Genomic DNA, 27,157 nt, shown 5'->3' with positions numbered 1-27,157 from the left:
TCTCTGGTATTAGCTGCAGGTGCATTTCCCCTTTTCTTTAAACTCCATGCAATTAGTCAATCAGAAGTTATATCAGGGATTCCCTGGTGGCCTAGTGTTAACCATTGTCACTGCTGTGGCTTGGATTTGATCCTTTGCCCAGGAACTCCTGCAAGCTGCAGGCATGGCCCAAAAAAAAGTTATATCAAATATTCTGTGTATGTGCATTTAATCATCCCACAAAATGTAGCCCTTAGTGAAAATACATACAATAAGGGGAAAGACGTGTCTAATGAAGGAAAACATGTTTAAGCCTTCAAAATAATGTTCAGTGATAGTATCATCAATGTGATTATAGTTTGGGTAGTTTAAACTTTCTCTATTTTATGTCTCAAACTAAAAGCCCTTAAAGATAGTTTAAAAAAATACGAGCAAATTACCTTCTCTAGCTTCATGTCCCACGAAACTGACTCTTCAGGCACAGTTTTACTGCAGATATTCAGGTCACAGAACAAGGGCTAATGACTCCTCTATGCTAGGTCTGCAGCTGGAAATCATGCTTTGGCAAGAACATAAGTAATTTATATCTTGTAAAAAGAGAAAAGTATTGTCTTATTCCAACCAGATAGTTTGTTAGCATAACTGTTTGTATGCATTTTGGTATTCAAATACAGATGTTCCAGAATGCTTCCTCTGTGGGAAGCAGCTGCTGCTATTCTAGCACAAAAATCTCAGAGAGATTAATATACAAAGGCAGTATGAACCTTTGTGGCGAGTGCAGCATCTGCTTGAGGTGGGGCCTATGATTCCCCACAGATAGTGTGTTTTCAGATTCTAGTTAACAGCCTGAAACCATGTTTCAGATCTAAGCTTATTCTACAGGAACAGGAACAAAGACAAGTGATTAATTTGTAATTCACTTAGCTGATAAATATCATCACATGTTATTTGCCCAGAGGCTGTTAAACACTGGACTTAATTTCCTGTGGCAACTGATAGGAATATAGATGTTTGGTCATAATGACTGATATTTCAGTGCCATTACTAGCTTCTGCTGGCTAACGGAGCTCAGCCCAGCCAGCCTGTAGTCATAAAACATCCATCCATACCTTAGTGATGTATTTAGAGAACTTTTCAGTTTACTTACTCAGGACATATACATACACTGCTTCATCTGATCCCATCCTACCCTGAGAAGTATGTACACTCTCATTATCACAACATTTTACATATAAAGAAGGTACGGGTGAAGAAGAGAAATGACTTATAGAGTTACACAGTCAGGGCCTCTGACTCTAAATCCTGTTCCATTCTTACACTACAGCATGCTGCCTTTCTAATCTCAGAGGCTACAATGTGTGTTTCATAAACTATATCATCCTTTCTAGAGATTCTGGTTTCCAGGACACCACCATGAACAGTTCCAGCCTGCTAGTGCTACCTATATCTGGAAGGTGCCAGGGAAGAGCTAATGCATTGTCCTTCCCTCTTTCCCTCACACCCCAGACGGGAAGTGCCCCAGGGCCCACTTTCCTTATGTTCAAGAGAGCTTCAGCAGATGAGCTTCTGTGTCTCCCTGGCATTTACAGAAATGAATAACCAGAAGCAGAAGATCCCTGGGCTGTCATTTGGAGTTGCCATAAAACAGAAGTTTCTAAGAACAGTGACGCCTAGGGTTCTGTGCCTGCCCCAGGCCTTATCAATCTATTCCCAGCAGTGTTCAAGGGCTCATTGCCTCCAACCAGATCTACTGTTTGGAATTATCTAGTGAATTATTTATGGTTTACACATTTGACAGAGGTTCATGGCTTGGTTTGAAAACACTCAGTTCCTGGCTTACTGCTGGGGCCTAGAAACGTCCATCTGGAAAACTAAGGATCGGAGAAGTTAAGTTTCTGTAGGTACCAGAGCGAGTAAATGGCAGGTCAGTTTTGAACCAAGTATGTCTGATTCCAAGTTAGGCCAGCTCCATAGTGAAGCAGCCATGTGTTTTACTCTGAGGGCAGCAAAGATTTGCAGGTGGGAGGGTTTGTGGATGTGTCCTTCTCCCTAGCCCAGGCTGGGCACAGAAGAACCCCAGAGAGAAAGGAGAGGAGAGCCAATTACAAAGGAGAGGAAAGAGATTGAGTCCCTGGGCCTGCAGCAGAGGAGGAAAGGTGATCATCGGGTGTGGGGAGGGGAATTGTGAGCAGTTGAAAGGCCCATGTACAATGTGCTGACATGAAGTTTTAACCCCTGATCCTGAAGAGGTTCCCAAAGTAGAAACCTGAGTCCAGTACACATCCAAGTGGCATGCTCTTGGGTGACATCATTGCTGCTTCTGCCAGAATCACATTGCTACAGGTTTATGATTTTCATGGAATTGTTTCTGCTCTCCACCACTCAGGGGAAAAAAGTACATTTCTAAGTATTTATTTCCTCTTCTTTTTCCTAAATCTTTTTCTTGGAACATCTGTGAAATGATAAAAGCAACTTAAACCTATATGGAATGATTTGCAAATATGCAGATTATAGGCATTATAAAGATGGGCAGTATCAGTTATTTTGATCAAAAACTGCTATTTCACAGGAAAAGAAATTGTGTAGCAAATCACTCACAACTATAAAATATTAATAAAAGTGTTCTAAAGTACACAGACATAGAACATATCTGATAAAGAAATACCCTTACTCCAGGTGGGACAGCCTTCTGTTATTATTCCCCAATCGACAGGCCCTCATGGAGATCACTTGCCTACTTGTGACAGAGTGTACCCCATGTTCTGCCAGGATCACATGTTCATGTTAGGAAGAGGGAGCATCATGAAGAAAGGGATGTGTGTGGCTCTAACTGTAGGTACAATATGAAGGAAGGGAAGGATAGGCAAGTTGTAGAATGGAAAGAAGCACATAAAAAGCCTGAAGTATTTCCCTTTTATGTCTCTGCAAAGGAGTTAGAAACTAAAGATGAGACTCTTAAGACTGTCTGCACTTGGTAAGATTCTAGAACCCATATAACATAATATCTCCTTTGTTATTTTTGTTGCCCTTTGGTTCACTATGCCAATATAGGGTCATTTGCATTAAAACCTTTAGGACAAAAAAGGCTCATGTTCTTTTCTTTTTTTTTTTTAATTTTTTAAATTTTTTTATTTTTTATTTTCCCACTGTACAGCAAGGGGATCAAGTTATCCTTACATGTATACATTACAATTACATTTTTTTCCCCACCCTTTGTTCTGTTGCAACATAAGTATCTAGACATAGTTCTCAGTGCTATTTAGCAGGATCTCCTTGTAAATCTATTCTAAGTTGTGTCTGATAAGCCCAAGCTCCCGATCCCTCCCACTCCCTCCCCCTCCCATCAGGCAGCCACAAGTCTCTTCTCCAAGTCCATGATTTTCTTTTCTGAGGAGATGTTCATTTGTGCTGGATATTAGATTCCAGTTATAAGTGATATCATATGGTATTTGTCTTTGTCTTTCTGGCTCATTTCACTCAGGATGAGATTCTCTAGTTCCATCCATGTTGCTGCAAATGGCATTATGTCATCCTTTTTGATGGCTGAGTAGTATTCCATTGTGTATATATACCACTTCTTCCGAATCCAATCCTCTGTCGATGGACATTTGGGTTGTTTCCATGTCCTGGCTACTGTGAATAGTGCTGCAATGAACATGCGGGTGCATGTGTCTCTTTTAAGTAGAGCTTTGTCCGGATAGATGCCCAAGAGTGGGATTGCGGGGTCATATGGAAGTTCTATGTATAGATTTCTAAGGTATCTCCAAACTGTTCTCCATAGTGGCTGTACCAGTTTACATTCCCACCAACAGTGCAGGAGGGTTCCCTTTTCTCCACAGCCCCTCCAGCACTTGTTATTTGTGGATTTATTAATGATGGCCATTCTGACTGGTGTGAGGTGGTATCTCATGGTAGTTTTGATTTGCATTTCTCTTATAATCAGCGATGTTGAGCATTTTTTCATGTGTTTGCTGGCCATCTGTATATCTTCTTTGGAGAAATGTCTATTCAGGTCTTTTGCCCATTTTCCCATTGATTGATTGGTTTTTTTTTTTGCTGTTGAGTTGTATAAGTTGCTTATATATTCTAGAGATTAAGCCCTTGTCAGTTGCATCATTTGAAACTATTTTCTCCCATTCTGTAAGTTGTCTTTTTGTTTTCTTTTGGGTTTCCTTTGCTGTGCAAAAGCTTTTCAGTTTGATGAGGTCCCATGGGTTTATTTTTGCTCTAATTTCTATTGCTTTGGGAGACTGACCTGAGAAAATATTCATGATGTTGATGTCAGAGTGTGTTTTGCCTATGTTTTCTTCTAGGAGTTTGATGGTGTCCTGTCGTATATTTAAGTCTTTCAGCCATTTGGAGTTTATTTTTGTGCATGGTGTGAGGGTGTGTTCTAGTTTCATTGCTTTGCATGCAGCTGTCCAGGTTTCCCAGCAATGCTTGTTGAATAGACTTTCTTTTTCCCATTTGATGTTCTTGCCTCCCTTGTCAAAGATTAATTGACCATAGGTGTCAGGATTTATTTCCGGATTCTCTATTCTGTTCCATTGGTCTGTCTGTCTGTTTTGGTACCAGTACCACACTGTTTTGATGACTGTGGCTTTGTAGTATTTCTTGAAGTCTGGGAGAGTTATGCCTCCTGCTTGGTTTTTGTTTCTCAGAATTGCTTTGGCAATTCTGGGTCTTGTGTGGTTCCATATAAATGTTTGGATTGTTTGTTCTAGTTCTGTGAAAAATGTCATGGGTAATTTGATAGGGATTGCATTGCATCTGTAGATTGCTTTGGGCAGTATGGCCATTTTTACAATATTGATTTTCCCAATCCAGGAGCATGGAATATCTTTCCATTTCTTTACATCTTCTTTGATTTCTTTGATTAAAGTTTTATAGTTCTCAGCATATAGGTCCTTTACCTCTTTGGTCAGGTGTATTCCCAGGTATTTGATTTTTTGGGATGCAATTTTAAAAGGTATTGTATTTTTGTATTCTTTTTCTAATTTCATTGCTGGTATACAGAAATGCAACTGACTTCTGAATGTTAATCTTATAGCCTGTTACTTTGCTGAATTTATTAATCAGTTCAAGGAGTTTTTGGGTTGAGTCCTTAGGGTTTTCTATGTATAGTATCATGTCATCTGCATACAGTGACAGTTTGATCTCTTCTCTTCCTATATGGATGCCTTTTATTTCTTTTGTTTGTCTAATTGCTGTGGCTAGGACTTCCAAAACTATGTTGAAGAATAGTGATGAGAGTGGGCATCCCTGTCTTGTTCCAGATTTGAGTGAGAAGGCTCTCAGTTTTTCCCCATTGAGTATTATATTTGCTGTGGGTGTATCATAAATGGCTTTGATTATATTCAGGAATGTTCCCTTTATACCCACTTTGGTGAGGGTCTTGATCATGAATGGATGTTGGACTTTGTCAAATGCTTTTTCTGCATTTATTGAGATGATCATATGATTTTTGACTTTTTTTTTTTTTTTTTGTTAATGTGGTGTATGATGTTGATTGATTTGCATATGTTGAACCATCCTTGTGAACCTGGGATGAACCCAACCTGGTCATGGTGTATAATTTTTTTGATATGTTGTTGGATTCGGTTGGCTAAGATTTTGTTGAGAATTTTTGCATCTATATTCATCAGTGATATTGGGCGATAGTTTTCTTTTTTGGTGGTATCTCTGTCTGGTTTTGGAATGAGGGTGATGGTGGCATCATAGAATGTCTTTGGGAGTATTCCTTCTTCAACCTTTTGAAAGAGTTTAAGGCGGATGGGCACCAATTCCTCTTTATATGTTTGATAGAATTCACCTGTGAAGTCATCTGGTCCTGGATTTTATTTGTAGGGAGTGTTTTTATGACCTTTACAATTTCATTTCTAGTGATCAGTTTGTTCAGTTGGTCTGTTTCTTTTTGATTCAGTTTTGGCAGGCTGTAAGATTCTAGAAAATTGTCCATTTCTTCCAGATTGTCAAACTTGTTGCCGTATAGTTGTTCATAGTATTCTCTTATGGTTTTTTGTATTTCTGCTGTATCCGTTGTGATTTCTCCTTTTTCATTTATAGTTTTGGTTATTTGGGTTCTTTCTCTCCTCTTTTTAGCCAGGGGTTTGTCAATTTTGTTCACCTTTTCAAAGAACCAGCTCTTGGTTTTATTAATTTTCTCTATTGTTTTTTGAGTCTCTATTTTATTGATTTCTTCTTTGATCTTTATAATTTCCTTCCTTCTGCTGACTTTAGGACTTTTTTGTTCTTCTTTTTCTAATTCATTTAGGTGGAGGGTTAAGTTGTCAATTTGGGATCTTTCTTCTTTTTTGAGAAAGGCCTGGATTGCTATAAATTTCCCTCTGAGCACTGCTTTTGCAGCATCCCATAGATTTTGAGAGGTTGTGTCTTCATTATCATTTGTTTCAAAGTAGTTTTTAATTTCCTTCTTGATTTCCTCATTGACCCATTGGTTTTTTAGTAGCATATTGTTTAGTCTCCATGTAGTAGGTTTCTTCTCTTTCCTTTTCCCATGGTTGATTTCTAATTTCATGGCATTGTGGGTCAGAGAAGATACTTGAGATAATTTCTATGCTCCTAAATTTATTGAGATTCACTTTGTGTCCCAATATGTGGTTGATTCTTGAGAATGTTCCATGAGCATTTGAGAAGAATGTGTATTCTGATTTTTTTGGATGTAGTGTCCTGAAGATATCAATTAAGTCTAACTTTTCTATTGTTTCCTTTAGGATCTCTGTTGCTTTATTGGTTTTCTGTCTAGAGGATCTGTCCATTGATGTGAGGGGGGTATTAAGGTCTCCTACTACGATTGTATTCTCATCAATATCTCCCTTTATGTCTGTTAATATTTGTTGTATCATATATGTAGTTCTTTAGATAAGAACTACCTAAGTAACAAGCAGTGTGAGGGGACTAGGAAAATAGCATATTTCTGCACAGAGGCTAGGGTCAGAAGAGCCTCTAGGCAAGAAAAGCAAAGCTTGAAGAGCAGTGTAAGCCTAAAAGTGGTGGTGAGGGGTTCCTGTTATGGCTCAGCAGTAATAAACCTGACTAGTATCCATGAGGACGCAAGTTTGATCCCTAGCCCCACTCAGTGGGTTAAGGATCTGGCATTGCCATGAGCTGTGGTGTAGGTCACAGACACAGCTCAAATCCTGTGTTGCTGTGGCTGTGGTGTAGGCCAACAGCTGCAGCTCTGATTAGACCCTTAGCCTGGGAATTTCTATATCCTGCAGTTGCTACCCTAAAAAGACAATAAATAAATAAAATAAGGGGTGGTGAGACCCCTTTGGGACCATCCCATTCAGAGATGTAATCGTTAACTCCCCTGGTGCTCATCTAATCTAAGCCCTCCACAGTAACCAGCACTGATTAAGTCACATTGAGAGAATAAACATAAGAGAACAGGACCTTCCAGTGGGTCTTGGGTCTCAAAATTATCAATCATCTTTATAAACATCTCCCTTACCATTAAAGTATCCCTTTGCTTTGGGAGAAGATAAGAATTGAGAAATGTCCAGGAGTACAAGGAGCCAAGCATGGATTTCTCCTATGAATTTCCTGTATTATATTCTATGTTACAATTAATTTTGGTTTTCTTCAACATTTTCTTGTATAGCAGAGGTTAATAGCTATTAACATAGATAAAATGTCACAGCATTAGAAATGTCAAGTCTTTAAGATGAAGGTTATATGGAATACAACAGTTTCTATGAGATTCAGTATTGAAAGTTACTGATTAGGGAGTTCCCGTCGTGGCGCAGTGGTTAACGAATCCGACTAGGAACCATGAGGTTGCGGGTTCGGTCCCTGCCCTTGCTCAGTGGGTTAACGATCTGGCGCTGCCATGAGCCGAGGTGTAGGTCACAGACGCGGCTCGGATCCTGCGTTGCTGTGGCTCTGGCGTAGGCCAGTGGCTACAGCTCCGATTAGACCCCTAGCCTGGGAACCTCCATATGCTGTGGGAGTGGCCCAAGAAATAGCAAAAAGACAAAAAAAAAAAAAAAAAGTTACTGATTAAATTGCCAATGACTTTTATTAGGAATTTACTGTTTAGTTGTGCTCTTTTTCAGTTCTGCATAGGTCTGTGGACCACTTATAGAAACACCATTAGAAATTAGATTGGGGGAGCTCCCTCTGTGGCTCAGTGAAAACGAATCTGACCAGTATCCATGAGGATGCGAGTTCGATCCCTGGCCTTACTCAGTGGGTTGAGGATCTGGTGTTGTCGTGGGTTGTGGTGTAGGTTGCAGACTCGGTTTAGATCCTATATTGCTGTGGCTGTGGTGTAGGCCAGCAGCTGCAGCTCTGATTTGACCCCTAGCCTGGGAACTTCCATATGCTTAGGGTGTGTCCCTAGTAAGAAAGGAAGAAAGGAAGAAAGAAAGAAATTAGATTGGATGGTTATAGGCAAACTCTCTAACATCTTATCTGCTGAAACAAACCAAAGCCATTTTCTGATGTGTTTTCATTTCTCTGCCTTATCCTTTCTCTCCAGGCAGCTTCATCAGCCCTGAGCAGTCTGGGCCACGTATACACAGCCATTGGAGACTACCCCAATGCCCTGGCCAGTCACAAACAGTGTGTTCTTCTGGCCAAGCAATCCAAAGATGAGCTTTCTGAAGCCCGAGAACTTGGCAACATGGGAGCTGTGTATATTGCCATGGGTGACTTTGAGAATGCTGTGCAGTGCCATGAGCAGCATCTGAAGATAGCCAAGGATCTGGGGAACAAGCGAGAAGAAGCCCGGGCATACAGCAATCTGGGCAGTGCCTATCACTATAGAAGAAACTTTGACAAGGCTATGTCTTACCACAACTATGTCCTGGAGCTGGCTCAGGAGTTGATGGAGAAGGCCATTGAGATGCGGGCCTATGCTGGCCTGGGCCATGCTGCCAGGTGTATGCAGGATTTGGAGAGGGCTAAACAGTACCATGAGCAGCAGCTGGGCATTGCTGAGGATCTCAAGGACCGGGCTGCAGAGGGACGAGCATCCTCCAATCTGGGTAAGGACAGGATTGCTTGCAGGGTCAGTGCCATGGGTTAGAAAGAGCTGGAGTAACCCACTATCCTTTACAGGAGTCTGTTTATAGTCAAAAGAATCTCCTCATTGTGTGTGTTGTGTATTCCTTCAGATGTATTTCTTTGGAGCCTGCCTGCTGTAAATCACAGGATCCTTTCTGGCATCACAATGGTCTGAGGATTAGAACTCTGAAATCTGGAAAAACAAAACACCCCAACCTTTTAATCTGTCTAGAGAGAAGAGCGACTGTATTTATCTAATTAGAAGGGGAATGAAATGAGGATATAAATCTATGTTTGGTTTAAATGAAAGAGAAGCTGCTAGGAAGTCATCAATGGAAGGGAATTTGAGAGGATTTTTGCTTAGAAGAATTTCTTTACTTGGTGACTTTAACTCCACAGGAAGTGTTTGTCTCCCCTCAATGTATGTGTATTCACAAATGATATTGATAGTTTTAGTGTAAATGTAAAATGTTTTGAGAGATTTAAATAGATTTTCAGTGTATATTTTGATAGTACTTAGTTATAGTTAAAACGTTTACAAGTATGTGGGAATTTATATATATTGGTAAGGGGTAATAAGTATTAGTACCTGGCTCTTTTTTAGATGTTGTTATCATGTCTCTGAACCCAAACAGATGTGGGTACACAATGATTGAAAGGAACAGATATGCTCAGATTATAAGCCAAACTCATTTTTTTATTACTCAATGAATTTATTGCATTTATAATTGTACAATGATCATTACAATCCACTTTTATAGGATTTCCATCCCAAAGCCCAAGCACATCCCCCCACCCCCCGAACTGTCTCATTTGGAAACCATTAGTTTTTCAAAGTCTGTGAGTCAGCATCTATTCTGCAAAGAAGTTCATTATGTCCTTTTTTCAGATTCCACATGTCAGTGAAAGCATTTGATGTTGGTGTCTCATTGTATGACTGACTTCACTTAGCATGGTAATTTCTAGGCCCATCCATGTTGCTAAAAATGCTGGTATTTCGTTCTTTTTAATGGCTGAGTAATATTCCATTGTGTGTATGTACCACATCTTCTGGATCCATTCCTCTGTTGATGGACATTTAGGTTGTTTCCATGTCTTGGCTATTGTAAATAGTGCTGCAATGAACATTGGAGTACATGTGTCTTTGTGAGTCGTGGTTTTCTCTGGATAGATGCCCAGGAGTAGGATTGCTGGATCAAATGGTAGTTCTATGTTTAGTTTACTGCTTTCCACAGTGGTTGCACCAGTTTACATTCCCACCAACAGTGTAATAGGGTTCCTTTTTCTCCACACCCTCTCCAGCACTTATTGTTTATAGACTTTTTGATGATGGCCATTCTGGCTGGTGTAAGGTGGTACCTCAGAGTGGTTTTTATTTGCATTTCTCTAACGATGAGTGATGCTGAACATCTTTTCATGTGTTTTTTGGCCATCTATAAGTCTTCTTTGGAGAATTGTCTGTTTAGATCTTCTGCCCATTTTTTGATGGTTTTTTTTTTGTTTGTTTGTTTGTTTGTTTTGGTATGGAGCTGCAGAAGGTGTTTATAAATTTTGGAGATTAATCCCTTGTCAGTCGATTCATTTGGAAATGTTTCCTCCCATCCTGTGGGTTGTCTTTTCGTTTTGTTTAGGGTTTCCTTTGCTGTGCAGAAACTTTTAAGTTTAATTAAGTCCCATTTGTTTATTTTTGCTTTTACTGACATCACTCTAAGAGGTGGATCTGAGAAGATGTTGCTGTCGTTTATGTCAGAGAGTGTTTGGCCTATGTTTTCCTCTAAGAGTTTGATAGTGTCTGGTCTTATACCTAGGTCTTTAATCCATTTGGAGTTTATTTTTGTGTATGGTGTTGGGGAGTGTTCTAATTTCATTCTTTTACATGTGGCTGTGCCGTTTTCCCAGCACCGTTTATTGAACAGGCTGTCTTTTCTCCATTGTGCATTCTTGCCCCCTTTGTCATAGATTAGTTGGCTATAGGTGCGTGGGTTTAATTCTGGGCTTTCTATCCTGTTCCACTGATCTATATTTCTGTCTTTGTGCCAGTACCATACAGTTTTGATGACTGTAGCTTTGTAGTATAGTCTGAAGTCAGGGAACCTGATCCCTCCAGCTCCTTTTTTCTTTTTCAGGATATCTTTGGCTATTCTGGGTCTTTTGTGCTTCCAAACAAACTTTAAAATATTTTGTTCAAGTTCTGTGAAAAATGTCCATGGTAATTTGATAGGGATTGCATTGAATCTGTAGATTGCCTTGGGTAGTATAGTCATTTTGATAATATTGACTCTTCCAGTCCACAAGCATGGTATGTCTTTCCATCTGTTTGTGTCATCTTTTATTTCTTTCATCAGCATCTTATAGTTTTCAGAGTACAGGTCTTTTGTCTCTTTAGGTATGTTTACTCCTAGGTATTTTATTCTTTTGGATGCGATGGTAAACGGGATTGCTTCCCTAATTTCCTTTTCTGCTTTTTCATTGTTAGTATATAGAAACGCTATCGATTTCTGTGTATTGATTTTGTATCCTGCAACTTTGCCAAATTCGTGGATGAGCTCTAACAGTTTTCTGGTAGAGTCTTTAGGATTCTCTAGGTATAGTATCATGTCATCTGCAAATAGGGATAGTTTTACTTCTTCCTTTCCAATTTGGATCCCTTTTATTTCTTTTACTTCTCTGATTGCTGTGGCTACGACTTCGAAAACTCTGGTGAAGAGTAGTGGCGAGAGCAGACATCCTTGTCTTGTTCCTGATCTCAGCGGGAATTCTTTCAGCTTTTCACCATTGAGAATGATGTTCGCTGTGGGTTTGTCATATATGGCCTTTATGATGTTGAGGTAGGTTCCCTCTGTGCCCACTTTCTGAAAGGTTTTTATCAGAAATGGGTGTTGGATTTTGTCAAAGGCTTTTTTGATTTCTTTGTCTATATATTTTGCCAGTTGCTAAGAAGGAAGTTGTTAAAATCTACAACTATTTTTTGGACTTCTCTGTTTCTCCACTTAATTTTGTGAAACATGGCTTCATGTACTTTAAAGCTCTCTCATTGGGTGAATACTCATTTATAATCTTTTTTGTCTTTCTGATAGATTGGCCCTTTTATCATTATGAAATGTCCCTTTTTATCATTGGTCATAGCTTTTTATTCTTGAGATTTACTTTATCTTATTCAAATATACCCACTGCTACCTGCTTATGCTTACTATTTGTTTTCCATCTTTTTTCTGTCTTTACTTCCTGTTTCTGTGTGTCTAGATGCAGATAACATCTAGCTAGGTCTTGCTTCTTTATTGATTTTCACAGTTATAGCCTTTTAATTACAGAATTTCATCATTTGACATTTAATGTAATTATTGGTATTGTTGGATTTAGGTCTGTTATTTTACTTTTGATTTTCTGTTTGCCCCATTTTTATTTTATTCTCTGTTCTTCCTTTTCTGCCTTCTAAGGGTTAATTTAATCATACAGATTTTGTCTTGTCTATTTGCTTTTTAGCGCTACATCTTTGCATTATTTTTTAATAGTTGTTCTAAGGATGATGCTATATACCTTTAACATTTCATGGTTTACTTTGAGCTACTGTTGTACTACCTCCTATAAGTACCTTATGATCTTGTAGGTCCATTTACTCCCACCTCCCTGTACTTTATGTTATAGTTGTCACATTTATTACTATACCTCTATTCTTTTTAAACTCCATAGTATAGTATTAAGGGTTTTGTTTTATACAGCCATTAAAAGAAATTAAATGGAAAATAATCTTTTCTATTTATCCACTTATTTATCATTTCTTATACTTGCATTCACGCATAAAGATCTGAATTTCCATCTGGTATTATTTCCCTTCAGCCTAAAGAACTTCATGTAGCATTTCTTGTAATGCAGATCTGCTAGTGATGAGTTATCATTTCGTTTACTTTAAAATGTGTTTATTTCCCCTTCATTGTTGAAGGATAGTTTTGCTAGATTCAGAATTCTAGGTTGATAGATTTTTTTTTTTTTTTTTTTTACTTTCAGTTGAAAATAGCCTTTCCAATGTTTTTTGGCCTCCATATTTCTGATAAGAAGTCAGTGGAATGAATAGTCTGTATGATATGTGCCTATTTTTTCTTGACAGGCCTATTGATTGTCTGTTGTTGATGTTGTGAAGTTTTTTTTTTAAACAGCTTGATTGAGATATAATTCACACAGCATACAATTTACCCCTGTAAGATGTATAATTCAGTGATTTATAGTGTAGTCACAGAGTTGTGTATTGATTACCTTTTGTTTTGATGGTTAGTCCCATTTTTTTTTAATGGCCACACCCACGGCATATGGAAGTTCCCAAGCCAGGGACTGAATCTGAGCCACAGCTGCAATCTATGCCACAGCTGTGGCTATGTCGAATCCTTTAATGTATTGCTCCAGGCTGGGGATCAAACCCATGCCTCTAACGTGACCTGAGCTGCAGCAGTCAGATTCTTAACCCACTATGCCACAGCAGGAACTCCTGTTAGTCACATTTTAGTGTATTCTTTGATATGGGATTATAGCCAACACTGTCAAAGATACTTTATAGAGACTCTGGATCCTGATTTTTGCTTGACAGTATTGATTTTTGTTGTTGTTTTATCAGTTAACTTGAATTAGTTTAAGCTCCAAATTCATTCTTCTCTGTGGTGGATGGCAGCTGAAATCTCTGTTCAGGTCTTTTAGCTTTGCCTGAGCTGCTTAGATTTGGCCTCGCACATGCATATTTCATGAGTTAGAGATTTGTGTAGAATTTATACTCAGATTTTAAGGCTTCCTACTGTGGCTCTTTCTGGGATTTTTTCCTTTGGTTCTTCAAGCCATAAAGACTCTGTGTTTTCTACCTGAGTTTTAACCTCATCACATGTCAATAATTAGGGTTTGCCCTTTGCCCTCTGGTCCCTGCCCCCTCAAAATGTCCTCTGGCTTTCAAAACTGGGAAACTTACCCAGTGCCATTCCCTTCTTCAAAGAGTCAAGTCCAACTTCCCTACAGTTTTTTACTGCCTTTGGTTGCACTCCAAATGTTTTTATGTAAATTCTTCCCCCTCCCCCCTCCATGCTAGCCCTCCTGCCCCTGTCGTACTTTATAGTTGTCATCTGTAGGAGGGTAGGTCTGAAAGGAACTACTCTTCCATTACTGGAAATGGTACTCCTCCTATCCATATTAACTCATTGCAACTTGATTTGCACCATTTGTCCCCTGAAAAAGATCACCTGTGATCTCATGGCTGAGTTGAGAGGTATCTTGATAGTTCTAACTTTCTCTAATCAGCATACAACATTTGGCAGGCTCTACTAACTTTTCCTTGAAATTCTCTCTTCCTCTAGTTTCTGTGAATCCCCACTCTCCTGACTTTCTTCTTGGCTGCTCTTTCTGTACGATCTTCATTGGCTTTTCTTATTCCCCTTTTAAAAATGAACAATTTTTTAAAGTTACAAGCATGGTACTTTTGTTAAGAAATTCTTATAATATGAAAGTGTATACAGTAGAAAAAAGAGGTCCACCCTGTTACATACCTTCCTCTATCCCACTCTTCAGAGCTAACTGCTCTTAACAATTTATTTAGACTCTTTCCAGACCTTTTTACTATGCACATAAACACACAGCAGTATAATTATATATGTAAATATACATATGTGTGTACAGATTGTTCCTTTTTTAAAAGCTTGGATCATAATATATTATTTGCTTTTCTGCCACCTGCTTTTTCTATTCCACCTCCCTCTTAGGCTTCCCTCTGTGTCTTTATTCAGATATCCAACATTATTTTTAATGGCCCTCTTCTATTATATTACCATTTGTTAAATGTGGGAGTTCTTGTGGGGTTTTTTTCCTTGATTTTTTCTTGTTGTTTCTTTGTATGGCTCTATCGTTTTTACTACCATACCTTCAACAATTGCTTCAGTGTGCATTGTTTCTAAATCTAAATTCTCCAGCTCTGACCTCCTGCATGAACATCGTTTTCATTCTTATCAACTGCCTAGTGGATACTTCATCTGATTTTCATGCCGATGTGTCCAAGTTTGTGAGTCCAAATGTGAAATATCTTTTTCCTAGATTTACTGCTTTTCCTAGCTTTCCTAATTCTGTTAATGGACAGCTCCATTCTTTTAGTCATCTGTATTGATTTTCTTTTGAGCTATAACAAATTGCCAAAAATTTTTTTCTTTTTTTAAGTAAATTTTTTCCATAATATTTGTTTTACAATGTTGTCAATTTCTACTGTACAGCAAACTGACCCAGTCATACATATAGGTATATTCTTTTTCTCACATTATCCTCCATCATGTTCCATCACAAGTGACTAAATATAGTTTCCTATGCTATACAGCAGGATCTCATTGCTTATCCACTCCAAATGCAATAGTTTGCATCTGTTAACCCTAGACTCTGAGTCCATCCCACTCCCTCCCCTTCTCCCTTGGCAATCACAAGTCTGTTCTCCAAGTCCATGAGTTTCTTTTCTGTGGAAAGGTTCATTTGTGTCCTTTATTAGATTCCAGATATAAGTGATATCATATGGTATTTGTCTTTCTCTTTCTGACTTACTTCACTTAATATGAGAGTCTCTAGTTCCATCCATGTTGCTGCAAATGACATTGTTTTGTTCTTTTTTATGGCTGAGTAGTATTCCATTGTGTATATATACACACATCTTCTTAATCCATTCATCTGTTGATGGACATTAATTCCATGTCTTGGTTATTGTGAATAGTGCTGCAATGAACATGTAGGTGCATGTATCTTTTTCAAGGAAAGTTTTGTCTGGATATATACCCAGGAGTGGAATTGCAGGGTCATATGGTAGTTCTTTCTTTTTTTTTTTTTTAATGTGGTAGTTCTATATTTAGTTTTCTGAGGTACCTCCATACTGTTTTCCAGAGTGGTTGTACCAGTTTGCATCCCCACCAACAGTGTAGGAGGTACTCTTTTCTCCACACCCTCTCTAGCATTTATTATTTGTTGACTTGTTAATGATAGCCATTTTGACTGGTGTGACGTGGTACCTCATTGTAGTTTTGATTTGCATTTCTCCAATAATTAGTGATGTTGAGGACTTTTTCATGTTGTTGGCCATCCGTATATCTTCTTTGGAGAAATGTCTATTCAATTGTGTTGTTGGTTTTTTTGCTCTTGAGTTATATAAGTTGTTTGTATACTTTAAGCCTTTGTCAGACTATTTCTTCCACTTACAAGAACTTCTGTGACCCTATCTTGCTTGTCTAAAGTCTACCCATCTTTTTAGGATTATATATTCAAATACTATTCACTACTTAAAGCCTCTCTTGGTATAACAAGAAAGTTCTTTATATCTTGTCTGAGCCCTAATAAAACTTTTTAAACTTCTTTTATTCTGTTTATATTCAATCACAAATGATGGTTATTTGCATACTAGAGTTACCTCTACTGGATTAAAAACTTGATGAAAGTTTGAATGACATTCTTCTCTATAGTCTCTATATCTCTGAGTGTAACCTGTTACATATTTTGAGTACTCAGTAAGTGTTTATATGGCTAGATTGAATGAGTCAAAGCTTATTCCAGGAAATTGTGCCCTGATGATTGAAAGAATAGTGGTGCTTTTGGAAATAAACAGTAAAGCTGAGAGGAGAAACCTCTCCAAACTTGTTCCTTACCAGACACGGTAAGTTTGTTTTGTACATACTCGGTATGTATTTCTCTCAATGTAACAAGAGAAAATGGAACTAGAAACAAGTATTAAGATGCCATCATCCATGACATCTATGAGATAAGGAGGGAAAGCCAGCCAGTGAGACTGAGGCAGGATCCCAGAGGGAGGAGGTGATCTGGGTAGAGTTCAAGGAGAAGAGAGCTTCCAGATGGGAAGGGCATATCCCTTATATCAAAGAAGCCAAGGAAAATGAGATTTGAGTCACTAAGAAGGTTTTTGGACATTAGAAGCTTCCTGCGTACATCTGAGGGGGTATGTGGATAGAGCACAGGGAGATGGAGAAAAAGAGAAAGTGGAGATTACAAGAAATTGTTGTCCTTCGGTGGTCAGTTTACTACCCACCTTTTAGTTGCTTTAAAATGAAACAAGTAGAAATGATTTAGATTCTTCAGATTTTCTTTTTTAATTAAAGACTCTTCAGATTTAGTATGAACAACAAAGAATAGCATAGATGTTTTCTAAGTATATCTTACTTGTGAAAATAATGTTAATGTAAATTTTGGCCTGGAAAATGTCCATCTTTCCTTTTACACTCAAAACAATTTTAGTTGCATGACAGTATTTCTGTAGCCTCTGGTTTTTTGGTAGCCTTCTTTATGGTTCTAATTTAGAGAGTTTGGAGTCAAATCTCATGCAGCAAAGTAGGTCACCAGAGGAAAGCCTCAGTTAAAGTCTCCTCACTCTGATCATCCCAGGTCTCATTCATTGGGGAGACAGGCGGAAATGCCTCTCATTTTACTTTGAGATAAACTGCAATTAGGAAAGTGAGAAGGGCGATAATTAGAGGGATGGCTCCTTCCCTCCCTCCTCCCTTCCTCCCTCCTCCATTCCTTTCTCCCTCCCTTCTTCCTTCTCTCCCCCTCCCTACTCCCTCACTTCCCTTTCTTTTCTTTCCTCCCTCCTTACCTCCTTTATTCCTTCCTTTCTTTCATTTCTTTCTCTTTCTGAATGAAAATGATCATTTAGCTTGCCATATACCCCTGGAATACACACAAAAGTGAGCACATTTCAGGAGCCACTTCCTATGTACAACAGTGTCAGAGCTGGTTCTCTTTCTAGTTATGGGTCCAACTAAGAGACAGGAAGTGCTTCCCACCAAGGCCTAGAGTAAAATATCCAATAACCTGTGGAAAATAATTAAAAATTTTAAGATAGCTGTGCCTTTTTGGTCAAAAAGACAGGTTATATCTAGAAAGTAGATTATTTGGTAAAGAAAGGGAAATGAGATGTTCATTAATTCATTTGTTCACTTAACCATTCATTCTTTTGCTCAACAAATATGTATTGAACATTACTTACGTTATAGGCCCTGTGCTAAATTTTATGAATAAAACTGACATAGTTCCTGTCCCCATGGAGCTTAATGGTTTTTCATTTAACATTCATATATGGAGGCCTGCTCTGTGTCACATGTTTATTTTCATTTTCATATTTAATCCTCTCCACAAACCTATGAAGTCAGGAATATTAATTAATTTTACATATGAGAAAATCACAGCCCAGGTAGGTTAAAAAAACTTGGTCCAGAAACCCATAGCAGAAAAGACCTATTGAGATCGCCTAAAATGATGCTAGGACTCTTTCCCTCTGTGTTTTCAAACCAATCTGGAAGTCATATGTTGAAGTAAAAGTTTGGTAGCAGTTCTGGTGGGCATACATCATTCCCCTTATTTACAGTGCAGCAAAATTATGGTCACTAGAAATGGTGACTCTTAGCTGTTCTAATTCTAGGATTTAAGAAATATCACCTAAGTAACTTTAATAAAAATTATATTTAAAAATTAAATTCTGGAGTTCCTGTCATGGTTCAGCAGTAATGAACCAGACTAGTATCCATGAGGATTCGGGTTCGATCCCTGGCCTCACTCAGTGGGTTAAGGATCTGGCATTGCCATGAGCTGTAGTGTAGGTCACAGACATGTCTTGGATCTTGCATTGCTATGGCTGTGGTATAGGCCGGTGGCTACAGCTCCAATTTGACCCCCAGCCTGGGAACTTCCATATGCCATAGGTATGGCCCTAAAAAGACAGAAAAAAATAAAATAAATTTTGGCAGTCTGAATCAGAAAATTCTGAATTCCCAAGGAAAGGTGGAACAATATTACATGTCTATATAACAAACATATGTTGCACCTTAATTATATAGTATTCCTTATTAGATTTTATGAAATAAATAATTACTATGAACACATTTAAAATAACAGTATGCTAAAAGATCTTGTAATAAATTTCTTTTGTAAGAGAAAAATATTCTGTAATATGGCACTCATTCTCTTTCACCTGTTTTTCACATTTCAGTTTTTATATATTGGGTTTTCTTTAGGTGGAGAGAGGTCTAGTTTTACAGGTAAAATGTTACTAATAATTTCAGGTAGTAATTAATTTACACTAATTGGATGTTTTTCTTTGAAAATCTGCAGTATGACTTATGGGACCATTTTCAAAATAACCACTCATGATGTCCAAGGGAGTCTATGAGACCTCACATTGAAGTTCTTGCTACAGGAATGTAGCTCTTTTACATTTGTGTTTTACAGTACTTTTTTGCCTTTCTAATAGCCCTAAGAGGTGAGCTATTATTATTCCTGATGTGGATCCAGAGGTTAACAAATATGTGTAACTCACCCAAAGTTGTAGAGTAAGAGGCAAAGTTGAGACTGGACTTCGGGGCTCTGATTCCATGTCCACAGATCCTTCCATGAAGATTCCAATGGGACTCATGCTAAGATTACTAGGCTAGGGCTAAAAACCTAAGATGCTTCTTCTGCACTTACCCCTACCCTCCATATACAGGAAGATGAAAAAGAAGAAACAGTATTAGAAGGGCTCTAGGCCACCTTGAAGCTATGACCCCTGCTCATGCCAGTTCTCCTAGAGAAGTAAAGGCACCCTCAGGATGGAACAGCCCTTTCTCCTCTTTTCCTAGAGAATCTATTTTCTGTTGATTATTTATACTGAAACATCCCTTTCTCCTCTTTTCCTAGAGAATCTGTTTTCTGTTGATTAGATGCTTTTGCACACATTATTTCATTTCATCCTCACTACAAAGCTATATGGTAGGCATAGAAGTAAAAGGTACTGGTACTAGATTCATACAGTTTCTAAAAAACAGAGGCAAGATTCAAACCCTGGTCTGCATACTCTCTTCTATACAGCCCACAGCCTCATGAACCCCACACATTTGTTGTACCATTAGTTCTTGTGCTTTAGAAGCATAGATAAGACTACACAGATTGTCAAGGTCTAATAATAATATAAAAAAAGACCATGATGTAGGAAGCCAAACCACACACCTCTGTTTTTCATACAAAACTGTTCCTGTTAGAATCATGAAAATGGGAAAAAAATGTGTTCTGGAGGCTGAAACAGATTTTTCTAGACATCTAAAAGAAAGTAACAAGAATGCACTTTCCCTGTTTGAAAGGAGAAATGAAAAATGGAGAGCATCAACCAGAGCAGAAGATTTTTCTGATCAAGCACCAGAGGACTCACAGAAGATGATTCAGACCCTCATTAAGGTTGTGACATGCACATCCTGTGCTGTGCCCCACACCTATCAGTGCCTAATAAATATTAATAATATTTATTCATTCCTTTAGGTCAAGATTTGTTACCCTGCTTGTCTAGACATTGCTATTTAAAAGGAGCTGTGATTTGCTTACAGATACAACGCATCTGTAAACATGTGAGCAGTAGCAGACGGGGCAGTAAATCTTGGTCAGAGCTGCACTTTGGATGGTTTCAGGAGAGGCTGCAAAACTGTTGTTGGAATAATGAAGTGGCTGCTTGCTGCCAGGTCTCAGAGTTCTGTCTCCAGCAGGCAGAGTCTAGCAGTAAATTAGCTTATGTTTCAGCTTGGCAGTTGGCACTTGGTTCATTTGTAGATGCTAATTGTAATCTGATGTTATCAGCAGCAGGTAATTGAAATGGGCTTGATGAATTACTTAATTTCTTTTAATAGCTGAGTCTTCAAGAACTGAATAAAGAAGATAAGGTGATCAGGAGGAAAATACAACAGCTCTATCTTTCTAATTAGTGCTTGGAGGTTTTTTCTTCTTTACACAAATGATTATGAACATGTGAGACTGAATAGGTTTATGAGTCACAAGCCCCCATGGGGGCATTTCCCATTAGGCAGCCCAGTCCTGAGCATTGATAACACTTCTGTTAGGACTTTAAAAGGGAACATATGAATGATCACTTTGGAGAACATTGATTTCTGAACACAGTTCTATTTTCCCAGACTTTGGTGGGCACTGCCTTGTGGGGGTGTTGTCACTCTGGCATTCATTCTACCTTCAGCCCTTCTTCTGTGGCTCTTTTTGTGAGAGCACTGCCTGGCACCATGCAGTGAGCAGGGGAGCCACACAGTGATGTTAGGCATTGGCTCTTGCCACTTACATCTGGCATTGGCGCCTCCCACACCTGCCTGCCCCTAAGTCTTTCCATCTGTAGCAGCTCCTGTGTGGCTATTTGCTTTGCCAGTGATGGTGAGTGCAGATGTGACCCTGGCTCCTGCCATCTGTGCTGGACACTGCTTACTGGACAAATGCCCCATGACTGCAATGAGCTTTGGGGTGTCTTTCTCCTGGTATCTTTTGGCTCTGCTTTTAGTCTCAAGTTCATTGCTTAAGGAACCCATCTGTTTTGGGGTGACTTTGGAGGAATTTACTTTTGACTGATATTTTGAGAAAAATCAAAATAATAGCAGAAAAATTAGAACATTAGAGCCAGATCTCTTAAATAGTTCAAATTACCTCTGTGGTTCCTCTTCATGGTGAGTTCTATTTAAAGACAACTGATTGTTAGAGGTGAAGATTCCAGGTCTCTAAGCCACCAGAATGATTGTGGTAGTAAATGCCTTTGATAGTAAATGCATTTCAGGGATTCTAGTGATGTGCTATTTCTTGATCTGGGTGGTAGTTACATGTCTGTGCTCACTTTTGAAAATGTGTTGAATTGTATACTTAAAATTTTATATATTTCTGACTATATATTATACTTTAATTAGAGGTTTACTTTCAAAAACAAATTGCACTTGGGGGTGGGGGGGACGCAGAGTGAAATTGGAATGGTGTGCCTTTCTTCAACCTATCTGTGCCCATGGCTTTCACCACCACACACCAACTCCCCAAATGCAGACCTCACTTCCACCTGAGATATCTGTCTACTGCTGCTTCCTGGACAGCTCCATCTGCCCCAGGTAGGCTTCTCTCTAGGTCTGTGATTCATATTGTGTATTTCCCATATCTGAGAATGGCAACACAATCTCAGTGTCCAACCTAAAAATCTCAAAGTTATCCTGAGATCCCTGCCTCCTTCCTTCAAAGCCCAGATTTAGTTGACCAAAAGTCCTGAGAAGTCTGTCTCTCCAAACAAGTTCTGTGATATCTGCTGGTCTGTGTTTTCAGCCTTTCATCTACTCTTGCCTGGATCATTGCAATAGCTCTGTCATACTGGTCTCCCAGCTTCTCCTTCAGTTCATTTTCCACACTGCTTCCAGGGTAACCCTCTTCAAACCCCAACTACTCAGTCTTATATATACTCAGTCATTTCTATACTTAAAACTCTGCAGTGATTCCCATTACCTTTAGGAGAAGTCCCAAATTCTTGGCCTGGAGTGAGACAATATGTTGGTCTCTAGTTCCCAGCTCCTGGCTTAGAGCTCCTAAAACCCTTGTAATTTCCTAAGTAATCAGTAAGAACATCTTTTGTTCTAATGAGGCAACTCTGGATGGACTACTGGATGGGAGCAGAAAGACCAAGCTGTGATTAGAAGCTTGGAATTTTCAGCCCTGCCCTCCCTATCCTCCAGAGATAGGAAAGGGGCTGGAAATGAAATTAATAGTTGATTATACCTACATGAAGAAGTCTGTAAAATCTTAATAGTAGAGGGTTTGAAGAGCTTCTAGGTTGGGGAACACATCCACTCCAGAAGGGTAATGCACCCCAACTCCACAGAGACTCTTATGGAGAAGCTCTTGTGCTTGGCATCCTCCCAAACCTTACCCTATATATCTCTTCATCCAGCTGTTCATCTCTACCTTTATCATGTTCTTTAATAAACTGGTATGTGTAAGTGTTTCCCTGAGTTCTGTGAGCTGCTCTAGCAAATTAATCAAACCTGAGGAGAAGGCTTGGGAGCCTCTCATCTATAGCTAGTTGGTCAGAGCATAGAGCTTGAGATTGGCCTCGGAAGCAGGGGTGGGGAGTAGTTTCATGGGACCTGATGCTTGCTCTGGGACCATAGTGTCAGAGTTGACTTGAATTGTAGAACACCTAGCTGGTGTCTGAGACTTGCTTGTTGTTATGGGGACAACCCCCTGCACATTTGGTGACCAGAAGTGTTAGAAGTGAAGTGTAATGACTGTAGTAAAGGAGGCTGAGAGGAGAGAGACAGAGTAGAGAAGAACTGGGTTTTTCCCTACACAGGAAGGGAAAAACTGAAATCTATCTTGCTTGCTTGCTTGTTTTTGTCTTTTTAGGGCCACACCATGGCATATGGAGGTTCCCAGGCTAGGGATTGAATTGGAGCTGTAGCCACTGGCCTATGCCACAGCCACAGTCACAGCCACAGCAATGTTGGATCCAAGTCTTTTCTTTGACCTACACCACAGCTCACAACAACACCAGACACTTAACCCACTGATCGAGGCCAGGGATTGAACCTGCATCCTCATGGATGCTAGTTGGGTTCATTAACTGCTGAGCCACCATAGGCACTCCAGATTTTTCTATTTACATCTGGCATGTGTATTTTTCGACAACCTGAACATTCAAAAAGTATTTATTGAACCTCTACTGTGTGCCAGACACTATGCCAGTGGGTGTGTGGTAGACAAAGCAGGTATTTTAAGTGCTTAAAGGAAAAGTACAGAGTGGTTTCAGAAATTATTACATGAGATGTAATTTTAATTGAGGTGGGGGTGTCAGACAACTCTTTTTTAAGGAACTGGCCCCAATTTATGTAACTAATGCCATTTTATGCCATTCTCACCCTTCACTCTCACTGTTCTTCAAACCTCCGAGCTCTTTCACTGCTCCATGGCTTTCCTCGTGCCTTTTTTCTGCTCCTAGTAATCTTTCTCCTTCTGTCAAGCCTTTGAAATCTGGCTATTCATCCAAAATTCAATCAAATGTCACATTACTCTAAATTTCTCAGGCTCTTCCAGGAAATTTCGTGTTTATCTGTGTTCCTCTAACACTTTGTATATAGCACTTATTTGGTATTATAATTATTTAAAATTAGATCATAAATGCTAAAAATGGGCAGGATATGAAGCTTAGATTTTTTTTTGTGGCCGTATTATCTAGTGGCTAATAAGTGGCCACACTATGCATGTTATCTCGAGTAGATAAAGGACGATGAGAGCCAAGAACCATGGGAAATGCCAGGAACTAATAACTGGAGTCTGAAGTTCAAGTAGTTACTTACCTCTTCATATCCACTGTGTTCATTCATTTCTGCCTCGCTACATTCTTTAAGTCAAGGTATAACTCCTGCTACTTCTGATTCTATAGCTCGGATTCTGGGAATGATGGCAGCTTCTGTACACTTTATATTGGACCTTCACATTCCCATTGGTATAAATGATCTCTAAAACTATCTACTGCTTTAAAAGCTGAGATTCTATGATTTTTCCATGGAAAGGCAATGTATATGGAAGCTGAAACTTAAGTTCTAAAGGCTTTTAAATGAACCAAAAATATAATCAGCTTGAGAAATAGTTAAACCAGCAGGTGGTGATTAGGTTTTATGATACCATTTTAATTTTACTCCTTGTGGTTAGTAGGAATACTGAATTGAGTGGATGTTTCTCTCTCTCTCTCTCTCTCTCTTTTTTTTTTTTTTTGCATAGTCCTTTGCCTTATAGCTACATGAGACAGTCTGGCTAGCGGGCAAACTAAATAATATATTAACCTTACTGGATCTTTGTCCAAGAAGTTTATAAAGCATTGCTAAAATAAGGCCTTTTGTGCAGGTTTGAAGAACCCTAATATTTATTACTTTTTGGACAAGAAAATTACTAAGATATCACATTCTCTTTTAAGTACCTAAACTTAACAGTTTGTTCTCGTCTGCATTTATCTTCTAGTCTTAGAAAGCCAATATTAGTTTCACTTTTTAAGTATTCAAATAACAGTTTCCATAGAGAATATATGAAAGGCCTTTGTGATCTCTTCAACACACCTTTGAAGTGGCATAAAAGTCATGATAATAAAAGTCATTTCACTTATGGAATGCCTCCAGTGTGCTAACATTATACTTGGTGTAGCTTCCTCTGAAGTTTCATTGTTTAATTTAAAAGTCAGAAAGATAGGGCTTATTATTCCCATTTAGAAATAAAAAACTTAAAGAACAGAGGGGATAATTTGGCAAAGGTCCCACAGCAAGTGTGGGGTTTGATCCCAGAGCTGCCTGGATCTAAAGTCAGTGCTCTATATACTGTGTCATGCTGCCTGCCTCTCTAAAGAGAATGGATACAATTATTTAGGAAAGAGCTGAAGCTCTCATGTTTTTAAGTGACTAGGACAACTTGACCTTGTAACTGGAAAAAACTAGAATTCAGTGTATTTTACCCAAAGCTTCTTTTCATTCTCATTCACTTGTCCCCATTTGAACGCCCAGACACACCTAGAGACCGAATGCAGGGCAGAAGCATGGCTGCTCATAGACCACAGCCTAAACTTGCCCCTCTTCTCTAGCATGAAATCCACAAGAGGCTTAAGTATTTAAGACTCTCTTCAGCATAATTAATAATTTCATGGTGCCTTCAAAAAGTAGCTTTCATCGAGAACCATTTTCAGCTTGTTGTTTCAGAAATTCTTCTTAAGGCTCTCTCAGACACAGCAGAAAATGCATTTGTTGAATTGGATTAAAGCCGGAATGCGACTTTTAGTTGGTATTGCTGACTCAGCCTGTCCCCACTTGACTTTCAAACAGCCTTGTTAGATTCTGAATACAGGCTCTCAGTTTTCAACACGTTTCAGAAAGTGCTCCTTTCTGCCCTCCTTTGAAGAGTTAAGTTGCTCTGGGAAGTGAACACTTTCATTTTCTAGTAAAAATTGCATTGGTGCCATTTAAAATATTTCCAAGAGCAATTAAAAAGTGAAGTAAATGCTTTGTTGTTATGTGTCCAATGTGCTTGCAAAGCAAGTCCTCATCAGAACAACCCCAGTGGCAAAAAAAAGTAACAGATTTGTGTTCTTGAGCCAGAATGTCTGAGCTGGCCACTTATTTCAAACAACAGCAAATTCTGTAATTGACTTTCCCTGATTCAAATGGAAGGTCCCATCAAATCCATTATCTAATACCGACTAAGACAAAGATGGCTTGTAACGTGGCCCAGCTGTTGGAGTGCTCTGGAGGGAGATGTAATATGCTCTGTGACTCAGTAAGCAGAAGGTAATGGACTAAAAGTTATCAAGCCCTTCATAACAAGGAGATCTGGAGTTTAACCAGAAATTTCAGACTGTCAACCTTAACAAAACAGATGGTGTTCTCCAGTTCGTGGCACCATCCGGCGAGCTGGCATGTCTGCCTTGACAACTTCTGGTACTTCTTAAATGCCTGATGGAGAAAGACATTTTCTTTGTTATCAGTGAAGAACTCATACTACTTTTGTGTGTAACAAAGGGAGTAAGAAGCACCTGTGCACTAAATCTTTCTTTGAATTACTATTAGAATCTTTCTCCCCTATTCCCCTCTATCCTCCAGGGCAGTAGAATTCTACATAAGAATCCAGCTGAACTGTTCTTTTTCCTGGTAATATAGAAACCACTTGGATCATATGCCGATTTCTCTCCATTTTAATCACTAAGATGCCCCATTCACAAGTGGCCCCCCTTCACTGCCAATGTGATGGGATTTTACAGTGTTGTTTAGCTAGGGTGACTATATAATTTACCATGGGGACAGTCCCAGGTCCCACCAGGATATAGGCTATAGAGTCACCTATATCTAGCATGCTTGTAAAGAACCTGACTGCTAGAATCAGATGGCCAGATTTTGGATCCCAATTATATCACTAACTGGCTTTGTGACCTTGGACAAAATGCTTAGTTGCTCTCTGCCTCAGTTTCTTCATCTGGGAAATGGGCATAATTACAGCACCAATCTCTCAAGATTGCTGTGAGGATTGAGTGACTTAATATGTATAAAGCCTTTAGAACAATGCCTGACACATAAGAAACACTCAAAAATCTTTTAATCTTTATCATCATCATAGTTTTATATCATGTATGGGAAGATATTAAAAGAAAGGTACTGAAATACGTAGCCTCACCCTTCAGGATATTCTGATCTATTGAAAGTTGAAGGTGGTTATCGGGCGGCCTGCAATACATGTTGTTATTTGATCTCTTCATCTCTTTTTCCCCCAGCTTTATTGATATGTAACTTATACTTAACATTGTATAAGTTTAAAGTGTATAGTGTGATTATTTGATACA

General features: G+C 38.9%; 1 protein-coding gene across 9 annotated transcripts in view; it reads left to right on the top strand.

The window, feature by feature from the left end:
• TTC28 (tetratricopeptide repeat domain 28) overlaps positions 1-27,157 on the top strand; it is a 609,616-nt gene that overhangs the window by 428,015 nt on the left and 154,444 nt on the right. For all 9 annotated transcript variants that reach the window (XM_084993547.1, XM_021074051.2, XM_084993545.1 and 6 more), the window contains one exon: positions 8,483-8,990. In XM_084993547.1, coding sequence (XP_084849673.1) covers positions 8,483-8,990 — 508 coding nt within the window. The remainder of the gene's footprint in view (positions 1-8,482; positions 8,991-27,157) is intronic.

Source organism: Sus scrofa, chromosome 14 (assembly GCF_054392235.1).
Source record: "Sus scrofa isolate SSC_HxYL_T2T_F1_AM1 chromosome 14, Sscrofa_HxYL_maternal_Yorkshire_Landrace_v2.0, whole genome shotgun sequence".
Classification (NCBI taxonomy): Eukaryota; Metazoa; Chordata; class Mammalia; order Artiodactyla; family Suidae; genus Sus; species Sus scrofa.
Note: the sequence above shows the minus strand (reverse complement) of the source record. Positions and strands in the feature narration are given on the sequence as shown.